At 45.7% G+C, this 16,331-nt stretch overlaps 5 protein-coding genes across 5 annotated transcripts; 2 read left to right on the top strand and 3 right to left on the bottom strand.

Moving 5' to 3' along the window:
• Positions 1 to 1,074: 1,074 nt before the first annotated feature.
• Positions 1,075 to 2,846, bottom strand: GGS22DRAFT_195882 (uncharacterized protein; the record flags this gene model as incomplete). The annotated part of the gene is made up of 3 exons (XM_047965736.1): positions 1,075 to 1,863; positions 1,918 to 2,426; positions 2,498 to 2,846. 3 exons carry the CDS (start codon positions 2,844 to 2,846, stop codon positions 1,156 to 1,158), a joined length of 1,566 nt encoding a protein of 521 aa, XP_047816492.1. The 3' UTR covers positions 1,075 to 1,155.
• Positions 2,847 to 4,792: 1,946 nt separating this feature from the next.
• Positions 4,793 to 7,384, bottom strand: GGS22DRAFT_47539 (SDA1-domain-containing protein). The gene is made up of 3 exons (XM_047967172.1): positions 7,267 to 7,384; positions 7,089 to 7,213; positions 4,793 to 7,033 (listed from the first exon to the last, which is right to left on the bottom strand). Exons 1-3 carry the CDS (start codon positions 7,347 to 7,349, stop codon positions 5,010 to 5,012), a joined length of 2,232 nt encoding a protein of 743 aa, XP_047816491.1. The 5' UTR covers positions 7,350 to 7,384; the 3' UTR covers positions 4,793 to 5,009.
• Positions 7,385 to 7,727: 343 nt separating this feature from the next.
• On the bottom strand, positions 7,728 to 10,279 carry GGS22DRAFT_170002 (putative GMC oxidoreductase). The gene is made up of 2 exons (XM_047962405.1): positions 9,331 to 10,279; positions 7,728 to 9,200 (listed from the first exon to the last, which is right to left on the bottom strand). The coding sequence occupies exons 1-2, from the start codon at positions 9,737 to 9,739 to the stop codon at positions 7,801 to 7,803; spliced, it is 1,809 nt and encodes a 602-aa protein (XP_047816490.1). The 5' UTR covers positions 9,740 to 10,279; the 3' UTR covers positions 7,728 to 7,800.
• GGS22DRAFT_47515 (uncharacterized protein) lies at positions 9,862 to 10,279 on the top strand. Its single transcript, XM_047967171.1, has one exon. It carries the CDS (start codon positions 9,985 to 9,987, stop codon positions 10,237 to 10,239), a length of 255 nt encoding a protein of 84 aa, XP_047816489.1. The 5' UTR covers positions 9,862 to 9,984; the 3' UTR covers positions 10,240 to 10,279.
• A 3,048-nt stretch (positions 10,280 to 13,327) lies between these two features.
• On the top strand, positions 13,328 to 15,556 carry GGS22DRAFT_47506 (transmembrane amino acid transporter protein-domain-containing protein). The gene is made up of 2 exons (XM_047967170.1): positions 13,328 to 14,951; positions 15,021 to 15,556. The coding sequence occupies exons 1-2, from the start codon at positions 13,617 to 13,619 to the stop codon at positions 15,078 to 15,080; spliced, it is 1,395 nt and encodes a 464-aa protein (XP_047816488.1). The 5' UTR covers positions 13,328 to 13,616; the 3' UTR covers positions 15,081 to 15,556.
• Positions 15,557 to 16,331: the final 775 nt, after the last annotated feature.

The following is a 16,331-nucleotide window of genomic DNA, read 5'->3' as shown; positions in this document are numbered from 1 at the left end:
AGCTAGGATTAAGAGGAAAACCCTCTGACAACCTAGATGAAAAACCTCATATTCCTATAGAACTCCAGGATTCCTGCGTTACATCTGGTCCCCTTTATATCCGTAGGTAGGAGTTCCATACCTCACCGTATGATACCTTAGGCCACGCTAAGGGGGCTTCCTGCTTTCTCTTGGTTGATTCGGAGGAATTTCTCTGTGCGTTTGTTAATAATAGAAAAAGAAAAAAAAATTAAATTTAAAAAAGGAAAAACAATAACCAGGTGCTGGGTTCGAACCAGCTGACTTAACGGAGTTCTTTCTTCATCTGTAATGGGTTATCTAGACGAGTTAATTTAGAAGCTACAACCTTAGTACCACACCACATCGTAAAGACTCTGAAAAGCGAACGACTCTCCTCCCCTGTCGTACCTGGTTACCATAAATGACTTTACAATGATATATAAGTTCCATAATCCAAACATAGCAACCTGCAAAATGGCCGGAATAGTTACCAGGTAGGTTAGGTACCCCGTTGATAACCAATTTTCCTCGTACACAAACACCACACAATATCTATCTGGTGCACCTCAACGCACAATATCAAACATTTATGAACTAGTCCTAAATCCCCTTCATTAATAATTCCACTTCACATAGTGTCATTCTCTTGTTATTATCAAGATATGTACCTACTGCCTTGGTACCCGATATTACCGCTTTCCATAGAAACATCTGCCATTTATCTCTATTAGTAGGTAATTACTGGCCACACAAATGTACCCCTAGAATCCCCTAAGGGAGTGCTACGCTTTAATTAACAAAATGGGTAGGATTGGCAATCTGCTTTCAATTATTAGGAGATATTCTATCTTGAACTCAAAAGCCTTACCGACATAAAATTAATACCTGGTACTCTTATATGAACTACATAATTTTTTTTTAGAGATCCATATGGATATGTTGTTGAATACGAGTACCTTCTTTTACCAATTTAATCATATCACCCCTTAGGGGACTGTCGGGTGGGTGTTCCAGTAGCTAGCACTATTAATGACTAGATCTCACGACACTGGAATCTCATCACGAAAAAGTAGACTATTTTTAATATGCCCTGTAAGTGATTGAATTCAGAAAATCACCTAACTAATTGTTTTCGCGCAACCTAATTCCCTCCCCCTAGACGAAGTCCATATATGCATGACGTCTCTTTGTACGAACTTCTTCGTTCGTACCAGATCCGCCACCTTGGTCTGGGTTCTCGTCATTCTCGGAATCACCACTGCTCTCCGTGATCCAGCCACTACCCTCGGAGTCACTATCGTCCTCTGAGTTGTCAACCTCGACTTTAGCAAGTTCGTCCCTGATCGCCGGGGACAGGAGCCTGACAGTCAGATGCGGAGCGTCGGTTACCACCTCAAGCTTCTTATCCATCTTTCGGCCCTGTCGGAGGATAAATCTAGTTACCCCCTTCTCTGCTTGAGCTTGAGCCTGTTCTTTGATTTGGCCCAAGATGCGGTGGAGTAGCAGAATGGTTTTCTTGATTGGTTTCTTCTCTGTCCACTGATCGACCTTCGTCTTTTCTTCAGGATCTTCGTCATCGGAGCCGCATTTGGGATGGCTTCTCTTCCTGGAGCTGGCATTGAAGAGCTCGAAGTCATCAAAGAACTCGATACGTCTAGCCTCTCGATTGTGAATATACTTGTAAAGAAATGCTTTTTGGCTTTGGGAAAGCCACAAGTAGGACATCAATCTAACATCTCCAATGTAGGGATTAGCCTTGCCAGAACGTTTGCGAGGCAGCATCTGTGTCTGCTCATTTGCGAGTCCCCGTGTCAGGACTGCCGTATAAGCCGGTAGGTCGTCGTTGTGGGGACGGCTGGCATCCTACTCCAAACCGTCTGGTCCCTTGATGACACCATGGTCAAGTGATTGACATACGTGATGGGCGGACAATGCTTGCTTCTCATCTTGGATAACCATTCTAATATCTCCGATGGCGTAAGAAATCACCCGTTTGAATGTCTTGGTTTCCTGTGGCTCTTTCCAGCCACCTTGTACCGCCGGGCCATAGCACCAGTGCGTTGCTTCCTTTCTCAGATATGTTGCCGCGATTTTCACGTCCCAGTCATCGCAATTATGAAGATTCAAAATCTTCATGAACACCGTACGGTCGATAACTTCCACAGCAATAAAAAGGCCTTTGTTCCTCTTGTACTTATCTCCATGTTTCTTGTTAGTCACTTCAGTGTGCAGGGTTGCGAAAATGCCCCACATCGTATCAACATCCGTCACGAACTTGGCCGACTTGATGAGATTAAGCTGCTGTTGTTCAATAGCGGCGCAACAGAGGTTCTCAAAATAGAGCTTCGGTCGATCAAAACCGACCGGTTTCACCACATCTAACACACGTTTCTCTAGGTTGAGGTTCTGGGCCGATGGTGGGCATCCTTGAAATTTTGTTAGCTTTGGAACCTTTCAATGAAAGATTGATGTCGGTTATTCCGGAACTATTGCTTACCAGACACAACCACGACACGTGAGTCGGCGGATAGCTCGTTGTACTCATATTCCTCCTCATCATCAGAATCGTCCACGAAGAGGCCAAGGTCTGGCTGACTAGGTACCGACAGCGAAGAATTGGCCTCACTGAACATGGCGCTGAATTGAGCACCGGAGACCATGGACTCAGCAGCAACTCGATTGTCTTCCACATCAGGGTGGTCCTTGGTGGGATCTTCAATGTTGTTTCTATAATCAATGAACGTAAATAGCTCCTTGAAGGCCGAGATATTGATTGGATCATCGTTCTCGTTGCTGGATGGAACCAACGAGATTTCGGGTCTACCCACTGCCTTAGATCTAGGCATTGTATCTAGACTTGACCTGCCGGCTTGGAAATATTTAGTAAGGTGATTATCATACTAGAATGAAAGGGAATTGATATGGCGAGACTCAAATAAAATGCTATATTAAAGTGCAGCCAGGTGAGAGTGATGGGCGTGTGGGAGAAGAGGTAGAAGTAGGAGAAGTAGGAGAAGAACAATACTTGATTGATTGGTCCTTACCGATGAACAAGTTTGAATATGGATTGATTGGTTTGGGTTTTCGGAAGTAGGATAGATGGAAAAAGTAGGGAATTTAAGAATGTGTGAAGTGGGAGGTGGAAATGTGGATAGGTGGGAGTGGCGGGAGCGGGAGAGGTGGGTAGAATATTTGGTCAACTAACTGACGCGTAGAGGTGCGGAAGTGAGAGGTGAAAGAAGAAATAGAAATGCGCTAGGTGTGTGTGAAATGGGAGGTGTGAGAGAGGTAGAAGAGTGCATACTAAATCAGCTGGCACTTACTGGTACAGGGAGTTTAGGTTGGTCGAGGATTTCAAGTTGAAGGGATTCGAAATCTTGGAGGTGAGGATAAGATGTTTAGTTTTAGGTGAGGAAGTTTTGTGTGTATATATAGTATTTCAAGATCAACAGGCTCGACACCTTCCAGACAGCTACATAAATAAAAGGCGGCAGGAATACAGTGGTAGGCGACGACAGATGGAATTAAGAGTCGTCCTGGTTACTAAGTACTAAGTACTAGGTACCTAGGTAGATAGGTCTGGGTCTAGGTACAGCTAATACTGGAGTTTAGGACTGTTTTCTAACCTGCCAGGTGGAGAGACTACCTAATGACCTAGCCAACATGGCTGTGCACTTACCAACCCTAGGGGTTATCCGTGGGCGCTTAGCCAGACCGATACGTACCACGACGATGATCTTCAAAGTACCTAGGTACCTAGTAATACTTATAATACAATCATTTCTAAGGAGTCACAAATCTAGCCCTATCAATATAATGCAAATTTTGGCGAGTAACATCCATTAAAGTATATTGTGCTAATAATATATCAAATAATATATTGCGGATACATATATAATGACTACCTAGGTACCTACCTAGTACTTATGTACCTAGGTATACTACAAAACAGAAGCACAGCCCATAATAGAATCACATTTAGACTACGCATACTTTGTATTATCTTAGTGATCAGTACCAACGCAACCTGTATGTACGTCGAAACGAAGTGCTTTTCCACCGGTCAAGAAAGGGCAATGGAACCTAGGTACCTAAGTATCATCTCAAGTCTCAGTCAATATGTGGCTGATGACTTTGGCTCCCGGGAACCGTGTTCTTGATAGCGTGATATCACAGATAGACCCAAGCCGTGTACATATATAGGTACTACCCGACCATAAACCCTACTCCTTTTCGATGGTGGCATCAGCCCAACATGTCACGAGTGCTTTCAATTTTATCTTTAGAATAATAGTAAGACGTCGTGTTGCTAGAAACGCACACAACCGTACCATAATGGTTTTTGAGGACACTAATCGTAGTAGCGTCTCTGGCACGGGGGATTTGGCGCGTCTTGTAGAGCTGATCTATCGTAAAAGGATTATAACGCAACAAGATCGCCCAAGTTCGGTTCGTGCTTCAAGATACGTGTACTAAGTATAGTACGAAAGTATTAATTAGTAGTATCTTCGGCCTCCAGCAACGATATTAATCATATAAACAAGATGGGTGACATACTATAGAGCAAAAACTGCACCTATATTTATGAGCCGCCTTTTCAGTCGGGGCATTAACTCGGCAGGCCTACCGCGCTTTTTATCGATGTAGCCATAGATCCACTGTAGACCTTATATCTACAGAAAGCTATTCTGCACAGGATCTTTCATAATTAGATACTTGTAGAATTATCTACTAGGTAATTAAAAGGGGAGGGAAATAGGTAGAGAGGCGGTTGTATTAAGAACTTAGCTATGCCAAAAAGGGGAAGAAAGGTCTCCAAATTAATATGTGGGGCGGTCCTGCTTCTACAAAGTTAGGTACCTAACCTTAGGTACCTACCTAATTACCCATCACTCATACAAGGCTAGGTAGGTTCGGAAGGTGATATCGACTGCACAATATGATGACATGGGGTTGTGGTATTGAATATTCAGGGGTTATTTTGCGTGCAATATCGTCTATCTCGCTGATTATCGTGATTGGCCATTTCGCCTCCTACCTCCAGATTTGCTCCTCTCGATATGATTTTTCAAAATATTCCTTGTCGTTACCAGACTTCGCTTCTGCTTCGACTTCGCCTTGCCTAGCGTCATCATAAAGTTTTTCCTACGTGCTTTCTCCTTGTTGGTTGTGGATTTGCCCTCGGCGTCCTTCTTGGATTTGCGTATAGCCTGCGTGGACTTGTGCTCCTCACGATCCGGCTTACCCTCTTTGGCCAAGGCTATCCGCTCCTCCTTGGTACTCTTGCGAAGTTTAGATGGAGCCTCGATCTGCTCTGCCGTCAAGCCTTCGTCAATGTGTCGTGATTCCATCTCTTGCTTGCGTTTTCGATTTCCCATAGCCTTGTTGACGCTGGCCTCTAATCGCAATTCGCGGAGCTTAGCCAAGTCGGCTGGGGTCAGAATTTGGGTTGTGGCCAATTTCAAGAAATCGATAGCTTCATCTCCCGCATTCTCTTTGTCCTCTCCTCCTAGGTCTTCCGATCCGGTCTTTTGCCTCTTCGTGTCAGGCTCAGGCTCTGCTTCATCCTCTGAATCGCTCACTCGAATCCATTCGCCAGAATCACTGCTATCCGATGATGCTACCTCCCAGTCATCTGAATTCCATCCATCCTCTTCGTTTTCGCCTTTAGGATTTCCAGCACCTTCTTCCCCTTCAGGTATACCCCGTTCCGCCCGTTTCCGCACTTTTTGCTCTTCCTTCCATTTTGCCAGAAGTTCAAGGCCATCGATTCCACCAACCTCCTCCTCACCAAACCTAAGCTGCTTCAAATCGCCACTCTTGAGTCCTATAGTCGCGTCCTTGCCACGATCTTTTTTCCGTAGCATGTCTGCGCCCTTTTCGCGGTATAGCGAGAGCAGACCCTTCGCAGCCATCATGACACCCTTGTCTTTACTCTTCCTATACTCGACTAGATCTTGGAGCAATGTCTCATTCATAGCCAGCGGTTGTCGGGCACAGATCTCGCGGATCGCATTGAGACCTGCAGAACAAACTTCTGAAGCGGACGCCTCAGACACGAATTCGTTCGCAATCTTTTGTATCAAAGGCTCAATTGCGTCTGGTGGTACCAGGTTATGCGTCCCTTGGGCGAGTGACGCTAGGAAAGATGAAGCTGACTGTTGTCTTGGAGTGAGATGTTTGATGAACCAGGAGTATAAGGAGATGACTGTAAGCTTGTGTAACCCAACTAGACGTGTGACAAGCTGTAAAACCAGGAGCTTGCTCTCGAGAGCGATTTTGGACTTTGAGTTTTGAAGTTGCTTCTCGAAAAGGTTCTCGCTAAATCCTTGAGGATCTTGTAGTAAGTGCAAAGCCGAGAAGTTGAGTGGATGAGACGCATTCTTCTTGCGTTCCTGTCTCTTAACTCGATCGACGGCCCGATCAAAAGCCTTTTTAGACTTCTTTGTCTTCTTGTTGATCTCAATCAAGTGCTTAACCTTCTTGATATCAACCGTTTCCTCGTCGCTACTTTCATCCTCAAACTCATCGCGTTCCTTGTCTCCCCCTAAAAAGAACCTTACGCCCCCAATGATCACCTTTTCGCAATCCGCTAAACATGCTTGGCGCATAATATCAACAGTCCTAGCATCCGCCCAGATTTGGCGACGCCATAATTCTCGTACTAGCTTCACAGCCCATAAAGCTTTCGGCGATGATCTATCCGAGGTGACAAGATTGTAGAGCACAGTCTGCATGGTCCGATTCACTTTATGATTTGTCGTCTTCGTGTTCGTATTCCGTATGTCGCTTAATATTTTCTGGTAGAGGATCATGCGTAAAGACTTCGACGGAGTGCTAATGAGGATCGGAAATAAGGTGGTGAGTAGGAAGTTGCTGTCGATAACATCTTTTCGCCTTAGTAGAGTAAGGCTGGAAACAATTTTCTCCCGTAGTGTCGGTTCTAATACGGCATGATGTTTGGTAAGGACATCTTTAAGAGCGTCGGGGAATGTTGCGGTGATCTGAGGATACAATTCGGCGCAATGGGCAACTATCGGTACTTGTGAGCTTGAGTACGCAAAAGGTAAGGAGGGAAGGCCGCCTACTTAGATCTATCTGCTCACGGAAGGTTATCAGGGAGTTTGAGTCGGCTCCTACGGGAGCGGCAAGGAATTTTTCATGCGCTGCATCAAATTGTTGCCAATTCTCAATGAACTCTTTTTCGTATGCCCTGTAGACGGATTGTTAGATAATATACAACAAGCGCAATGCGTATATACGCACTCTGGGTCTTTCCGAATCTTATACTGGAGACCAGCAAGATCCGCTTCAATCTTCTCGAGCGCCGCGACTTTTCTCTTCCCCATGGCGCTGTCTTCGATTGCGCAATATAGGACGGTGCTGGTTGTTGTAAGAACCAGGTAGGTATTGTACAACTGCAACATAAAAATCAATCTTAGGAAAAGTGGAAGATTATCGCAATCGTTATCGTTATCTTATCAATTTATGGGTCTGAAGTACTAGGTACTTAGCACTCTGTAGTACATCTCGAGATTAAATTCCTCCCTTCCTTCAATAACATTTTGTTAGTCACTTGCAACATGTCGGTTTTCATGTATGGTTTGTCTTGTCTCATTTCAATATCCTTGCTTAACTACAGAATATCGCAAGTAACGAATTACTATTAAAATACTACATAGTACTAGCACGACAACACTGTTGGCTCAGATTAAACCACAGATGGCTTTTTTTATTCTCTATCCATATGCCTCTATATTTCTTCCTCAAACATTTATATACATCTATCATCAATCTCTTCTAAGAAGAATGTGAAGCAAGTTTGGCATCCTTCAATATTTCATCTGTCGCCTTTTCCGCGAGCATGAAAATAGGGCACACTGGAAATGCACCGGGCACTGAGGGGAAAGCAGACGCGTCGACCACGCGCAAATTCTTAACACCATGAACCCTGAATTTTGAGTCTAGGACCGCCAATTTGTCATCAGCAGGTCCGATCCCACACGTACTCGTGGCGTGGTGTGAGTACGTCTGCAACTTTAGGAACTCCTTCTGCGCTGCATCCGTGCAGTTCTGATTCTTCCCCGGACACGGATGTTTCTCGTCAAAGGGGCCAATAGGCTCGCCAACAGCCGTGATGGCCTTACGGAATATCTTAGCCGCGTCTAGCATCTCCGTCAGATCCTCATCCTCGCCGTGCTCGAAGAAGTTGAAGTTGATCTCCGGAGGCTCTTGCGGATCATTAGAGCGCAAATGAACGTAGCCCGTCTGTGAACGGGGGTTCATGTGTACAAATGCGCACTCGTATTCCGAAGGACCATATTCGGTTGGAAATCCGGGCCAGAACCCTTCGAAGGAGAAGGACTTGCACCATCCGTAAATATTGCGGTTCTTGCGAGCTGTGGGTGTCTTGAGCAGCACTGCAAACGGTCCCGAAGATCCGTTCAGTGGCTTACTAGCCAGTGCAAGCACGCCTCCTTCGTAATTGTCCGCCAATTTTTCGCCAACTCCGGGAAGGTCCTTGACAACGGGGATATTAAAATTTTCTAGTTCTTCAGCAGGACCGATACCGCTGAGCTTAAGAATTTGCGGCGAGTTAAACGCTCCACCCGCGATGATAATTTCCCTATTAGCAAACAACTGGATGACCTCTCCCTTGGTACCGTTATAGCGTGGGTCAGCCTTGTACAGAGAAGGGCCACGAATAACTTCAACTCCGATTGCGACGGGCTCTTCAGCGTCTTCGGAAAAGAGCACCTTGGTCACAAGACTCTGAAGTTGGACGGTTAGAGGAAACTTTTCTGGGTCATCTAAGGTTGCCCGGATGTAGGTGTTTGTCCCAACGCGATGTCCATTAAGGTCTGCATGACTGGCAAGTCCAAAGACTCCCGTAGATTGATCTCGATCCGCGTCGGGGGCGTTGATATCTCGTGTTACCTCGCCCCCAACCACGTTGATGATACCTTTTGCGATTTCCTGTATGTCGGAGGTTTGTTGCATGAAAGCAGGATCACTAATTGTCACGTTTAGGTAACCGTTATATCCATGCCCAGGGGTCCCAGCTGGTACATATTGAGCCGTCTCAATTCTCTCGAAGTACTGTCTCATATTCTTTGCCAGCCATGTCTCGTCCCCGGTGCTCTCGGCTATCGCGTTCCAGTCGTCATCGGAAGGTAAGTTACACACTCCGCCGTTATGCACTTAAATGATAGAAAGTTAGCAGGTACTTCTTAGATAATTATCTATAGGAATTGCGAGCGCGTTTCTGAAGTAATGATATCCAAAGCAACTAAGCCTTCATGGAAAGCAAAAGGACTGGATTTTACATACTCGCACAACCCCCGAGAGTGGCCGAACGAGGGTAATATATTCCTAGTCGTTTAGATCCAGCCGGGGGATCTAAACCGACGTAGAAGGAACCGTCAGGCTTACGCCACGTTGTGTGTTCGTATTTCCCCTCACGTTCTTCGTCCGAAGAATGCTTAACGAAGAAATCCCACCGCGATTTTTCGTCATTCGCTGCGAGATTGAAATTGATCATCTCCGAGTAATTCTTATTATTGCCTAAGTCGTCACCCGCCTCTAAGAGTAGTGTTGGGTAACCTGCTCTCGCAAGATTAGCTGCAAGCGGCGCCCCACCAGGACCTGATCCCACGATGATGTAGTCATAGCTGGCAGTTGTCTTCGCAATGACTCCGGCGAGGGCTAGCAGCACTAGGGCAAGGGCTTGTCGGACCATATTGGTAAGACGAATCTCCGTCTAGGTACCTAAACTACACGTTGGACAGATTGAACGATGGATGCCCGCATGAGGTGAAAAGTATCCCTTTATACCAATGGAACGAGTAACACTAAATTCAACACTTCCCTAGGGGAAGCTCGAGCCCATGTTCATCGTCGCTTTTGGTGCGGAGTAGATGATAGCGGTATGCCCAATATGATAGGATATGGAGCTATGATAGCGACCGCGACCGATCCGGCTAAATGGGTAGTTGGAGAAAACCTCGGAATTTCGCAGGACGACAGATTCGGGGACGTTCATGGTGCGTTTTCATTATTATCCGGCATGCCAGAGCCGTTGCGGCTGATTACGAGCAACCCGGAAATTCTATTCTTTCCCACCCAAGGACTCGTATGATCCAGATAACCATGCGCTCGTTTAATGCAATGATAATTGATGGTTCTAATCTAGCCCTCAGAGGTGTTCTTTCGCCAAGGCCTTGCCCGATACAACTTTGATAATCACAGGAAGCGCCATTTTCTCGTTGCGTATAGCTACTACAAGTAATAACTTATCTATATACTATACTTTCGAAGATTTTTAATTCTATAGAGAAGCGACCCGTTTCACATCCTAGTTTTCCCAATATTGTTAGGGCTGGATGAAGCAGCAGTTGAGATGGACTAGGGCCATACCCTGAATCCAATCAGCGTGGGCACAGCCCCCTGTCGCATCCAAAAGAGGAAATTTCTAGGACAACCCGATGGGTAGGAAGCTACGGCCGAGACATATACTCAGGCCCTTACTTCTCTACGAGTCGGGGGTGTTGATTCACGGAGTGGTTTGACGTCTCGTACATCCCGAGCCTGACCTCCGGTTCTTCGGATGAAGACGGCGCCTTCCCTAAAGCGAGAAGCGTTCGTGAAGTTTCTCGGAAGACATTCAACAGTTAAATCACAACATCTTATTATATCTCCATCTGGGGTCTTTATACTTAACGAGACTTAAGAGGTAAATATATATATCAGATTCGTTTCCTGTTTCTTTTAGTATTAAACCTCCGAATCTGTTTCTTCATAGCCGCGACACTTGAGATTCACTCGTGGTATGCATTTGGCGCAGGAGCCTCTGTATACTCAATTCATATTATTCACGAGGCTAAGGCTACATAACCAAAATGAATAGGTAGTAGTCACGTCTTTCCATATATAAGATTATCTAGATGAGCAGTAAATAATCTTGACATCTTTATGTGAGACAGCGGTAAGATGGGAATCTGGGCTCACTAATGACTGCCTACAATCAGTAAGTAGTTTTCTAGGCTACTATAGTAGTAGCATATGAGGAAGTGCTTTAGAATACCATCTTTATTATAACATATGCTTTTTGGGGCGGGATGCTCTTCAGAAGAAATTTTGCGAGGCAAGAGTTAGGAGCAAGTCTCGTCGGAACATCGGGAGGTTGGCTAGAACCTGGTGGGAGAGCGCTAAGACCACCTAAGTTGTAGACAGGAAACTAATGCACCCATCTCCATCGGCAAGCCTAGAATCTACATCCATAGTAGACCAGCGATCTTTGTCGTAGCGACCGTGTAGAAAACTCTAATCCGACCGATGAATGATAAGCCGCAATCTACTCTCCAATCACGAGAGGTAGTACTCTCTGTTTGCCACTTGGACATATCATGCCTTATCGTGCGTTCTTGTCACGCTTCAAGCTCGGTAAAGAAGGGAAATGTCGGAGTGACACAAACGATAGCACCGATCGGTACGATCTTTTAGTCGGTTAACATTGAGTTCTATTTCATACTCTACGGTGTTATGTCCATGGTACGACTAGATGAATACGATAAATGCCTGATTACCTCATTAGCGTAGACCAAGACGCCTGACAAGTTGCTCGGTCGTCCTACATGGAACCGCCGCCGGCCTGTGTAGCAATCACAATGGAGCTGGCCAACTTTTAAACACTCGGCATCACGTTGGCCAAGGACAAGCACATATTTGGGGAACAGTTTCATGTCTATCAGATATTAGTGCCCGCTAGATGCCGTACATACACCTACATACATCGATCTCGTTTGAGATGTTACGCTGCATAATAATACTCGGTAGCTACGTACCATATCCATTACAAACGAGTGGATTCAATTTGTATCCACGTTTAGTAAAAAGATCCATAGATAAGAAGACGGGGCACTGGGGAATGATCCTAGCGACTGTGGAGTGAGATTTGAAGGATGTGCTAATAGTATGGGCTTTTGAGATTTCATCCTCATACTACGCACGGTGCGATTTTGATGAGCCAAACAAAGGCCATGCATTTTATCTTACTCCCTACCACCTAGGTATGGTGTGCCTCTATTATTAGCCCTGAATTAGTGTGAAAATGCAACAGTTATCTCCGTCCATAACCGCGAATACTACGTTGGACAAGCTTTTTATCATTAGGATTTATATATACCGAAGTAGGCAGTGACGAAGCAAAATACCTATCCAGAGGTAACAAAATAACGATTACCCAACTACCCGTGTCCCCCAGAATCGAGGGTCAAATTTACTCCAAGATCTAACCTGATCTCTTCCAACCTTTTGTCCAGAAAAGAGGTTCTACCCCGACATATTTATGTAATAGAATAAGAAAATGGGATTAGGCGGCTCCATGCACAATACCACCCGCTCCACAAACGTACCGGGATCCGAAATGATGACATATCGCATAACTCTACACTAATCACAGCATAGTTATCGAAAACAATGGCCTGACGAATGCGTGACTGGGATGATTATAGGAATGCAGCATAAACGATGATAAGATATTATCTATATCCTATAACGAGCGCGAGAGCAGAAACAAAGAAAGCAATGTCTCAAAAGATGAGTACCCGTCATAACAAGCTTCCGTTCCTGTCTCGGCGGTGAAGGAATGGCTAGGAGCCGCTAGGAATCACTAGGAGTCGCCGCGAAGTGGAACCCGTTAGCAAATAGAATAACTCCGACTGCGCTTGATCTGCAACGCTAAGAAATCTCTTCTTTTTCTAGAAGGCCTAGGGACGTACAGGACCAGGGGGTCATGGTGACGTCCACGGGTTCGTGGCGCTAGCGTCGGTAGCTGGGCCAGGCGTAGCTTGGCGAACATCCTGCTACCCATGGATCTTGGTAATTTTACGTGTGCGTGTGTGGTCGAATTCGGCAATGCCTTTTCCGGAAACCAACGACCTTTTTTATTATTACGGGACCGTCCTTCACGACCTGAAATGCTTGACAACTCGACCACGCGAGACCCTTACCTCACTTACATACATCTCGGTATCCTAGGAGGTCTACCGCGGATGGGACCATAACAAGCTAGTGCTTTCAGCCACCAACGTCGACCAGTCGACCACGTAATGTAATGTAATCCCGCCGATCATTAGGGCTTTCGTCACGATACAGAACCGGGGATGCCGGTGTGATTGGCTTACCCACAATGGGGTGAGCCCCATTCATCAGGGCTATCCGGGCTATCTAGCATGTATCTCAGTCTATGTACAGTATGGATGTATGTATGTATGTGCATAGGTCTGAATGAGATGGGCTCGTATACTGTACCGTTTTGTACCCGGTATGGTTTTTTCTTCGGTGGAAGCAAATCCTAATCCACCTGACTACTTTCCTAGTGCGGGTTGTCTCGCCTCACTGGTCAGTCTGGTCTAACTGGTCTAGTTCTTCGGCCGCTTATATTAAAACCCTGAAGCCATCGCTTTCTTTTTTAACTTTCGGCCGTGACCCTACCACCGGGCGCTTTGACTATCTGACCAAAACCTTCCGTCGTCAACCTCATCGTCAGCATCACCTTCGTAATCAATTCACATCTACGACACGAGACGGTCGGTTACCCGGACTTTGCAGACAATATGGCGGACACCAAGAACGAGAAGAATGAGAAGTTGTTCGGCTCAGACCTTCCTTCGGAGCAAGAGTCTAGCAACGAAGTAGTCGGCCAAGTCAGCGATATTTCGGGATTCGAGCAGCAAAAGGCGGCACTTGGTAACGCTCATTTCAACAGGTTAGGATGGAAACGTCTAACGGTTGTGCTCATCGTCGAGGCCATCGCCCTCGGTAGTTTGAGCATGCCGGCTGCATTCGCTACTCTAGGTATGGTTGCCGGAACCATCCTCAGTATCGGTTTGGGCCTTGTCGCTATTTACACCAGCTATGTCGTCGGCCAGGTTAAGCTGAAGTTCCCGGAGGTGCAGCATTATGCGGACGCGGGTCGTTTGATTATGGGCAAATTCGGATATGAATTGGTCGGCGCTATGTTTGCGTTACAATTGACTTTCCTTGTTGGATCCCATTGTCTTACGGGAACTATCGCCTTCCTGAACATTACCAACAACGGCGCTTGTTCGTTGGTTTTCGGTGTTGTATCGGCCATAATCCTCTTACTTCTCGCCATCCCACCATCTTTCGCCGAGGTCGCTATTCTAGGTTACATCGACTTCGTGTCCATTATGGCCGCGATTTTCATCACCATCATCGCCACCGGTATTCAGCGATCTGAAATAGGTGTTGCCTCTGATTGGTCTGCCTGGCCGCAGGATGACCTTTCCTTTACTAAGGCTTTCATCGCCATCACCAACATCGTTTTCGCTTACAGTTTCGCCATCTGCCAGTTCTCCTTCATGGATGAAATGCACACTCCGAAGCACTTCGTTAAATCCATCTGGGCTCTCGGCTTAATCGAAATCGTGATATATACCCTAACTGGAGCGCTGATCTACGTCTTCGTCGGCAGCGGTGTCAAGTCTCCGTCTTTGCTATCCGCCGGTTCTCTTGTCTCCAAGGTCGCTTTTGGCATTGCCCTACCTGTTATTTTCATCTCTGGATCTATTAACGGCACGGTTGTGGCGCGGTACATTCATGGTCGCATCTACAAGAACTCGGTTACTCGTTTCATCAACACCACGAAGGGCTGGGTTACCTGGTTAGCACTTATCACATTCATTACGCTAATCGCTTGGGTCATTGCCGAGGCCATTCCATTCTTCTCCGACCTCCTCGCCATCTCCTCGGCTCTGTTCATCTCTGGATTCACTTTCTACTTCCCGGCTCTCTTCTGGTTCATGCTCATCCGGCAAGGAAAGTGGTACGCTAGGGAGAACATCGTGAAGAGCATCACCAACGGCGTAGTGTTCATCATCGGAATGATTGTGTTGGTCGGCGGTACATATGCCAGTATTGTTGATATCGTAAGTACTTACAGATTCAATTCACCATATTTTATTTTATTTCTAGAGCATATAACTAACAAATCGCAGATTGACCAATACAGAGAGGGTACAGTTCGAGGTGCATTCACTTGTGCTCCATTTGAGTAAACGTACAGGAATGTATGGAAAAGGGGGAAGACGGCCTCTTCAACAATCCCTCGAGGAATAAACGACCACGTCTCTACCACGACGTAATGGCTCTTTGATGACATTATGATACATTTTTTTCGTCGTAGTATCTCATACGAGCATGAGTAACTATGGCATAACGTTTGCTAGAGCGCTGGATAGTACCTCATGTATAGAATCTGATTCACGGCCTTGCAAAGGAGTTAGGTGCATTCTCTAGGACTATATACCTTTGTACATTATTGTTTAGTACTATTTTACCACCTACGACGGTATATCGCATGATGAATAGCAGTCTGATCGAAGATCATTCTTACGGCTATCACATTCCGAACTCTTCGTCATTTGTTCTTTACCCTCGGCATACTTTTCCCGTAAACTGATCGATTTACTGATCGATTTCACCCACAACCGTTTTGCAACTTACCAAGAGGCTTAAATTCAGCGTCCTGCGTCTAATACGCTATATGTCTTGGTGGTTTGTAATGAATATTGCTGGTTGGTTAAATAGTCGGGTTTTAGTCCTAGAATTTTCACCGAGCGCCTGTCCATTCCCTGATCATTAAGACTTCCATCGTATGTTTCACTACCCATTAGGCGACGAACTATGACCCGATAATAACCTAAGAACAGACGGGGTGAACCTAGACTCTTGGTGAATCGTTGCGAATACGTAACGACTTCCGTCCACCCTCGTTGATTGGCGTAACTCTAACCTCTTACGGGAGTTTCCGTATACACCCTACATTAGGATCGCACGTATAGCCAACTCACGGGATTGTGTCTGTCCCGAACTCACGAGAATGACTCGCGCTTCGATATGTTTCTACTGTATTCGAAATAGCTTATACCTCAGGCTTTGTAATAGATCCCGAATGAGCTGTTACTAGCCTCATGCCATACATTTCGTCTGGCAATTCTTCATAAGGACATCTTCCTTCTCCACTTGATGCTTGTTTTAAGCATCATCCGAAAGGTTCGGGTCGAAAAGCGCTCCGATATATAAACCACCTGGTAGTCAAGCAGGTCAAGAGAGTCAGTAATGGACTAGACAGTCCACGATGAGCTTCGGATGCACTGATGTAATGATCGCCTTTAACTATCTACCTTGGGACAGGTTAGTATGTTATAATTGACACATCTTTCCTTGAAATGTAAATGAATGCTAGGTACTTGGTTTACGTGTAGTTGACTGTTACCAAGTTCCTGCATCCGGATTTTGAATGTGGT

The sequence above is a fragment of the Annulohypoxylon maeteangense genome (genome assembly GCF_022496945.1).
Source record: "Annulohypoxylon maeteangense strain CBS 123835 unplaced genomic scaffold GGS22scaffold_15, whole genome shotgun sequence".
Classification (NCBI taxonomy): domain Eukaryota; kingdom Fungi; phylum Ascomycota; class Sordariomycetes; order Xylariales; family Hypoxylaceae; genus Annulohypoxylon; species Annulohypoxylon maeteangense.
Note: the sequence above shows the minus strand (reverse complement) of the source record. Positions and strands in the feature narration are given on the sequence as shown.

Coding starts and splice junctions, on each gene's coding strand:
- GGS22DRAFT_47539 (XM_047967172.1), bottom strand. CDS start 7,349: ATGGGGAAGAGAAAAGTCGCGGCGCTCGAGAAGATTGAAGCGGATCTT. Junction 7,214..7,266: donor AAGATTCGGAAAGACCCAGA/GTGCGTATATAC, acceptor ATCCGTCTACAG/GGCATACGAAAAAGAGTTCA. Junction 7,034..7,088: donor CCGTGAGCAGATAGATCTAA/GTAGGCGGCCTT, acceptor AAGTACCGATAG/TTGCCCATTGCGCCGAATTG.
- GGS22DRAFT_170002 (XM_047962405.1), bottom strand. CDS start 9,739: ATGGTCCGACAAGCCCTTGCCCTAGTGCTGCTAGCCCTCGCCGGAGTC. Junction 9,201..9,330: donor CACTCTCGGGGGTTGTGCGA/GTATGTAAAATC, acceptor CTATCATTTAAG/TGCATAACGGCGGAGTGTGT.
- GGS22DRAFT_47515 (XM_047967171.1), top strand. CDS start 9,985: ATGGGTAGTTGGAGAAAACCTCGGAATTTCGCAGGACGACAGATTCGG.
- GGS22DRAFT_47506 (XM_047967170.1), top strand. CDS start 13,617: ATGGCGGACACCAAGAACGAGAAGAATGAGAAGTTGTTCGGCTCAGAC. Junction 14,952..15,020: donor ATGCCAGTATTGTTGATATC/GTAAGTACTTAC, acceptor AACAAATCGCAG/ATTGACCAATACAGAGAGGG.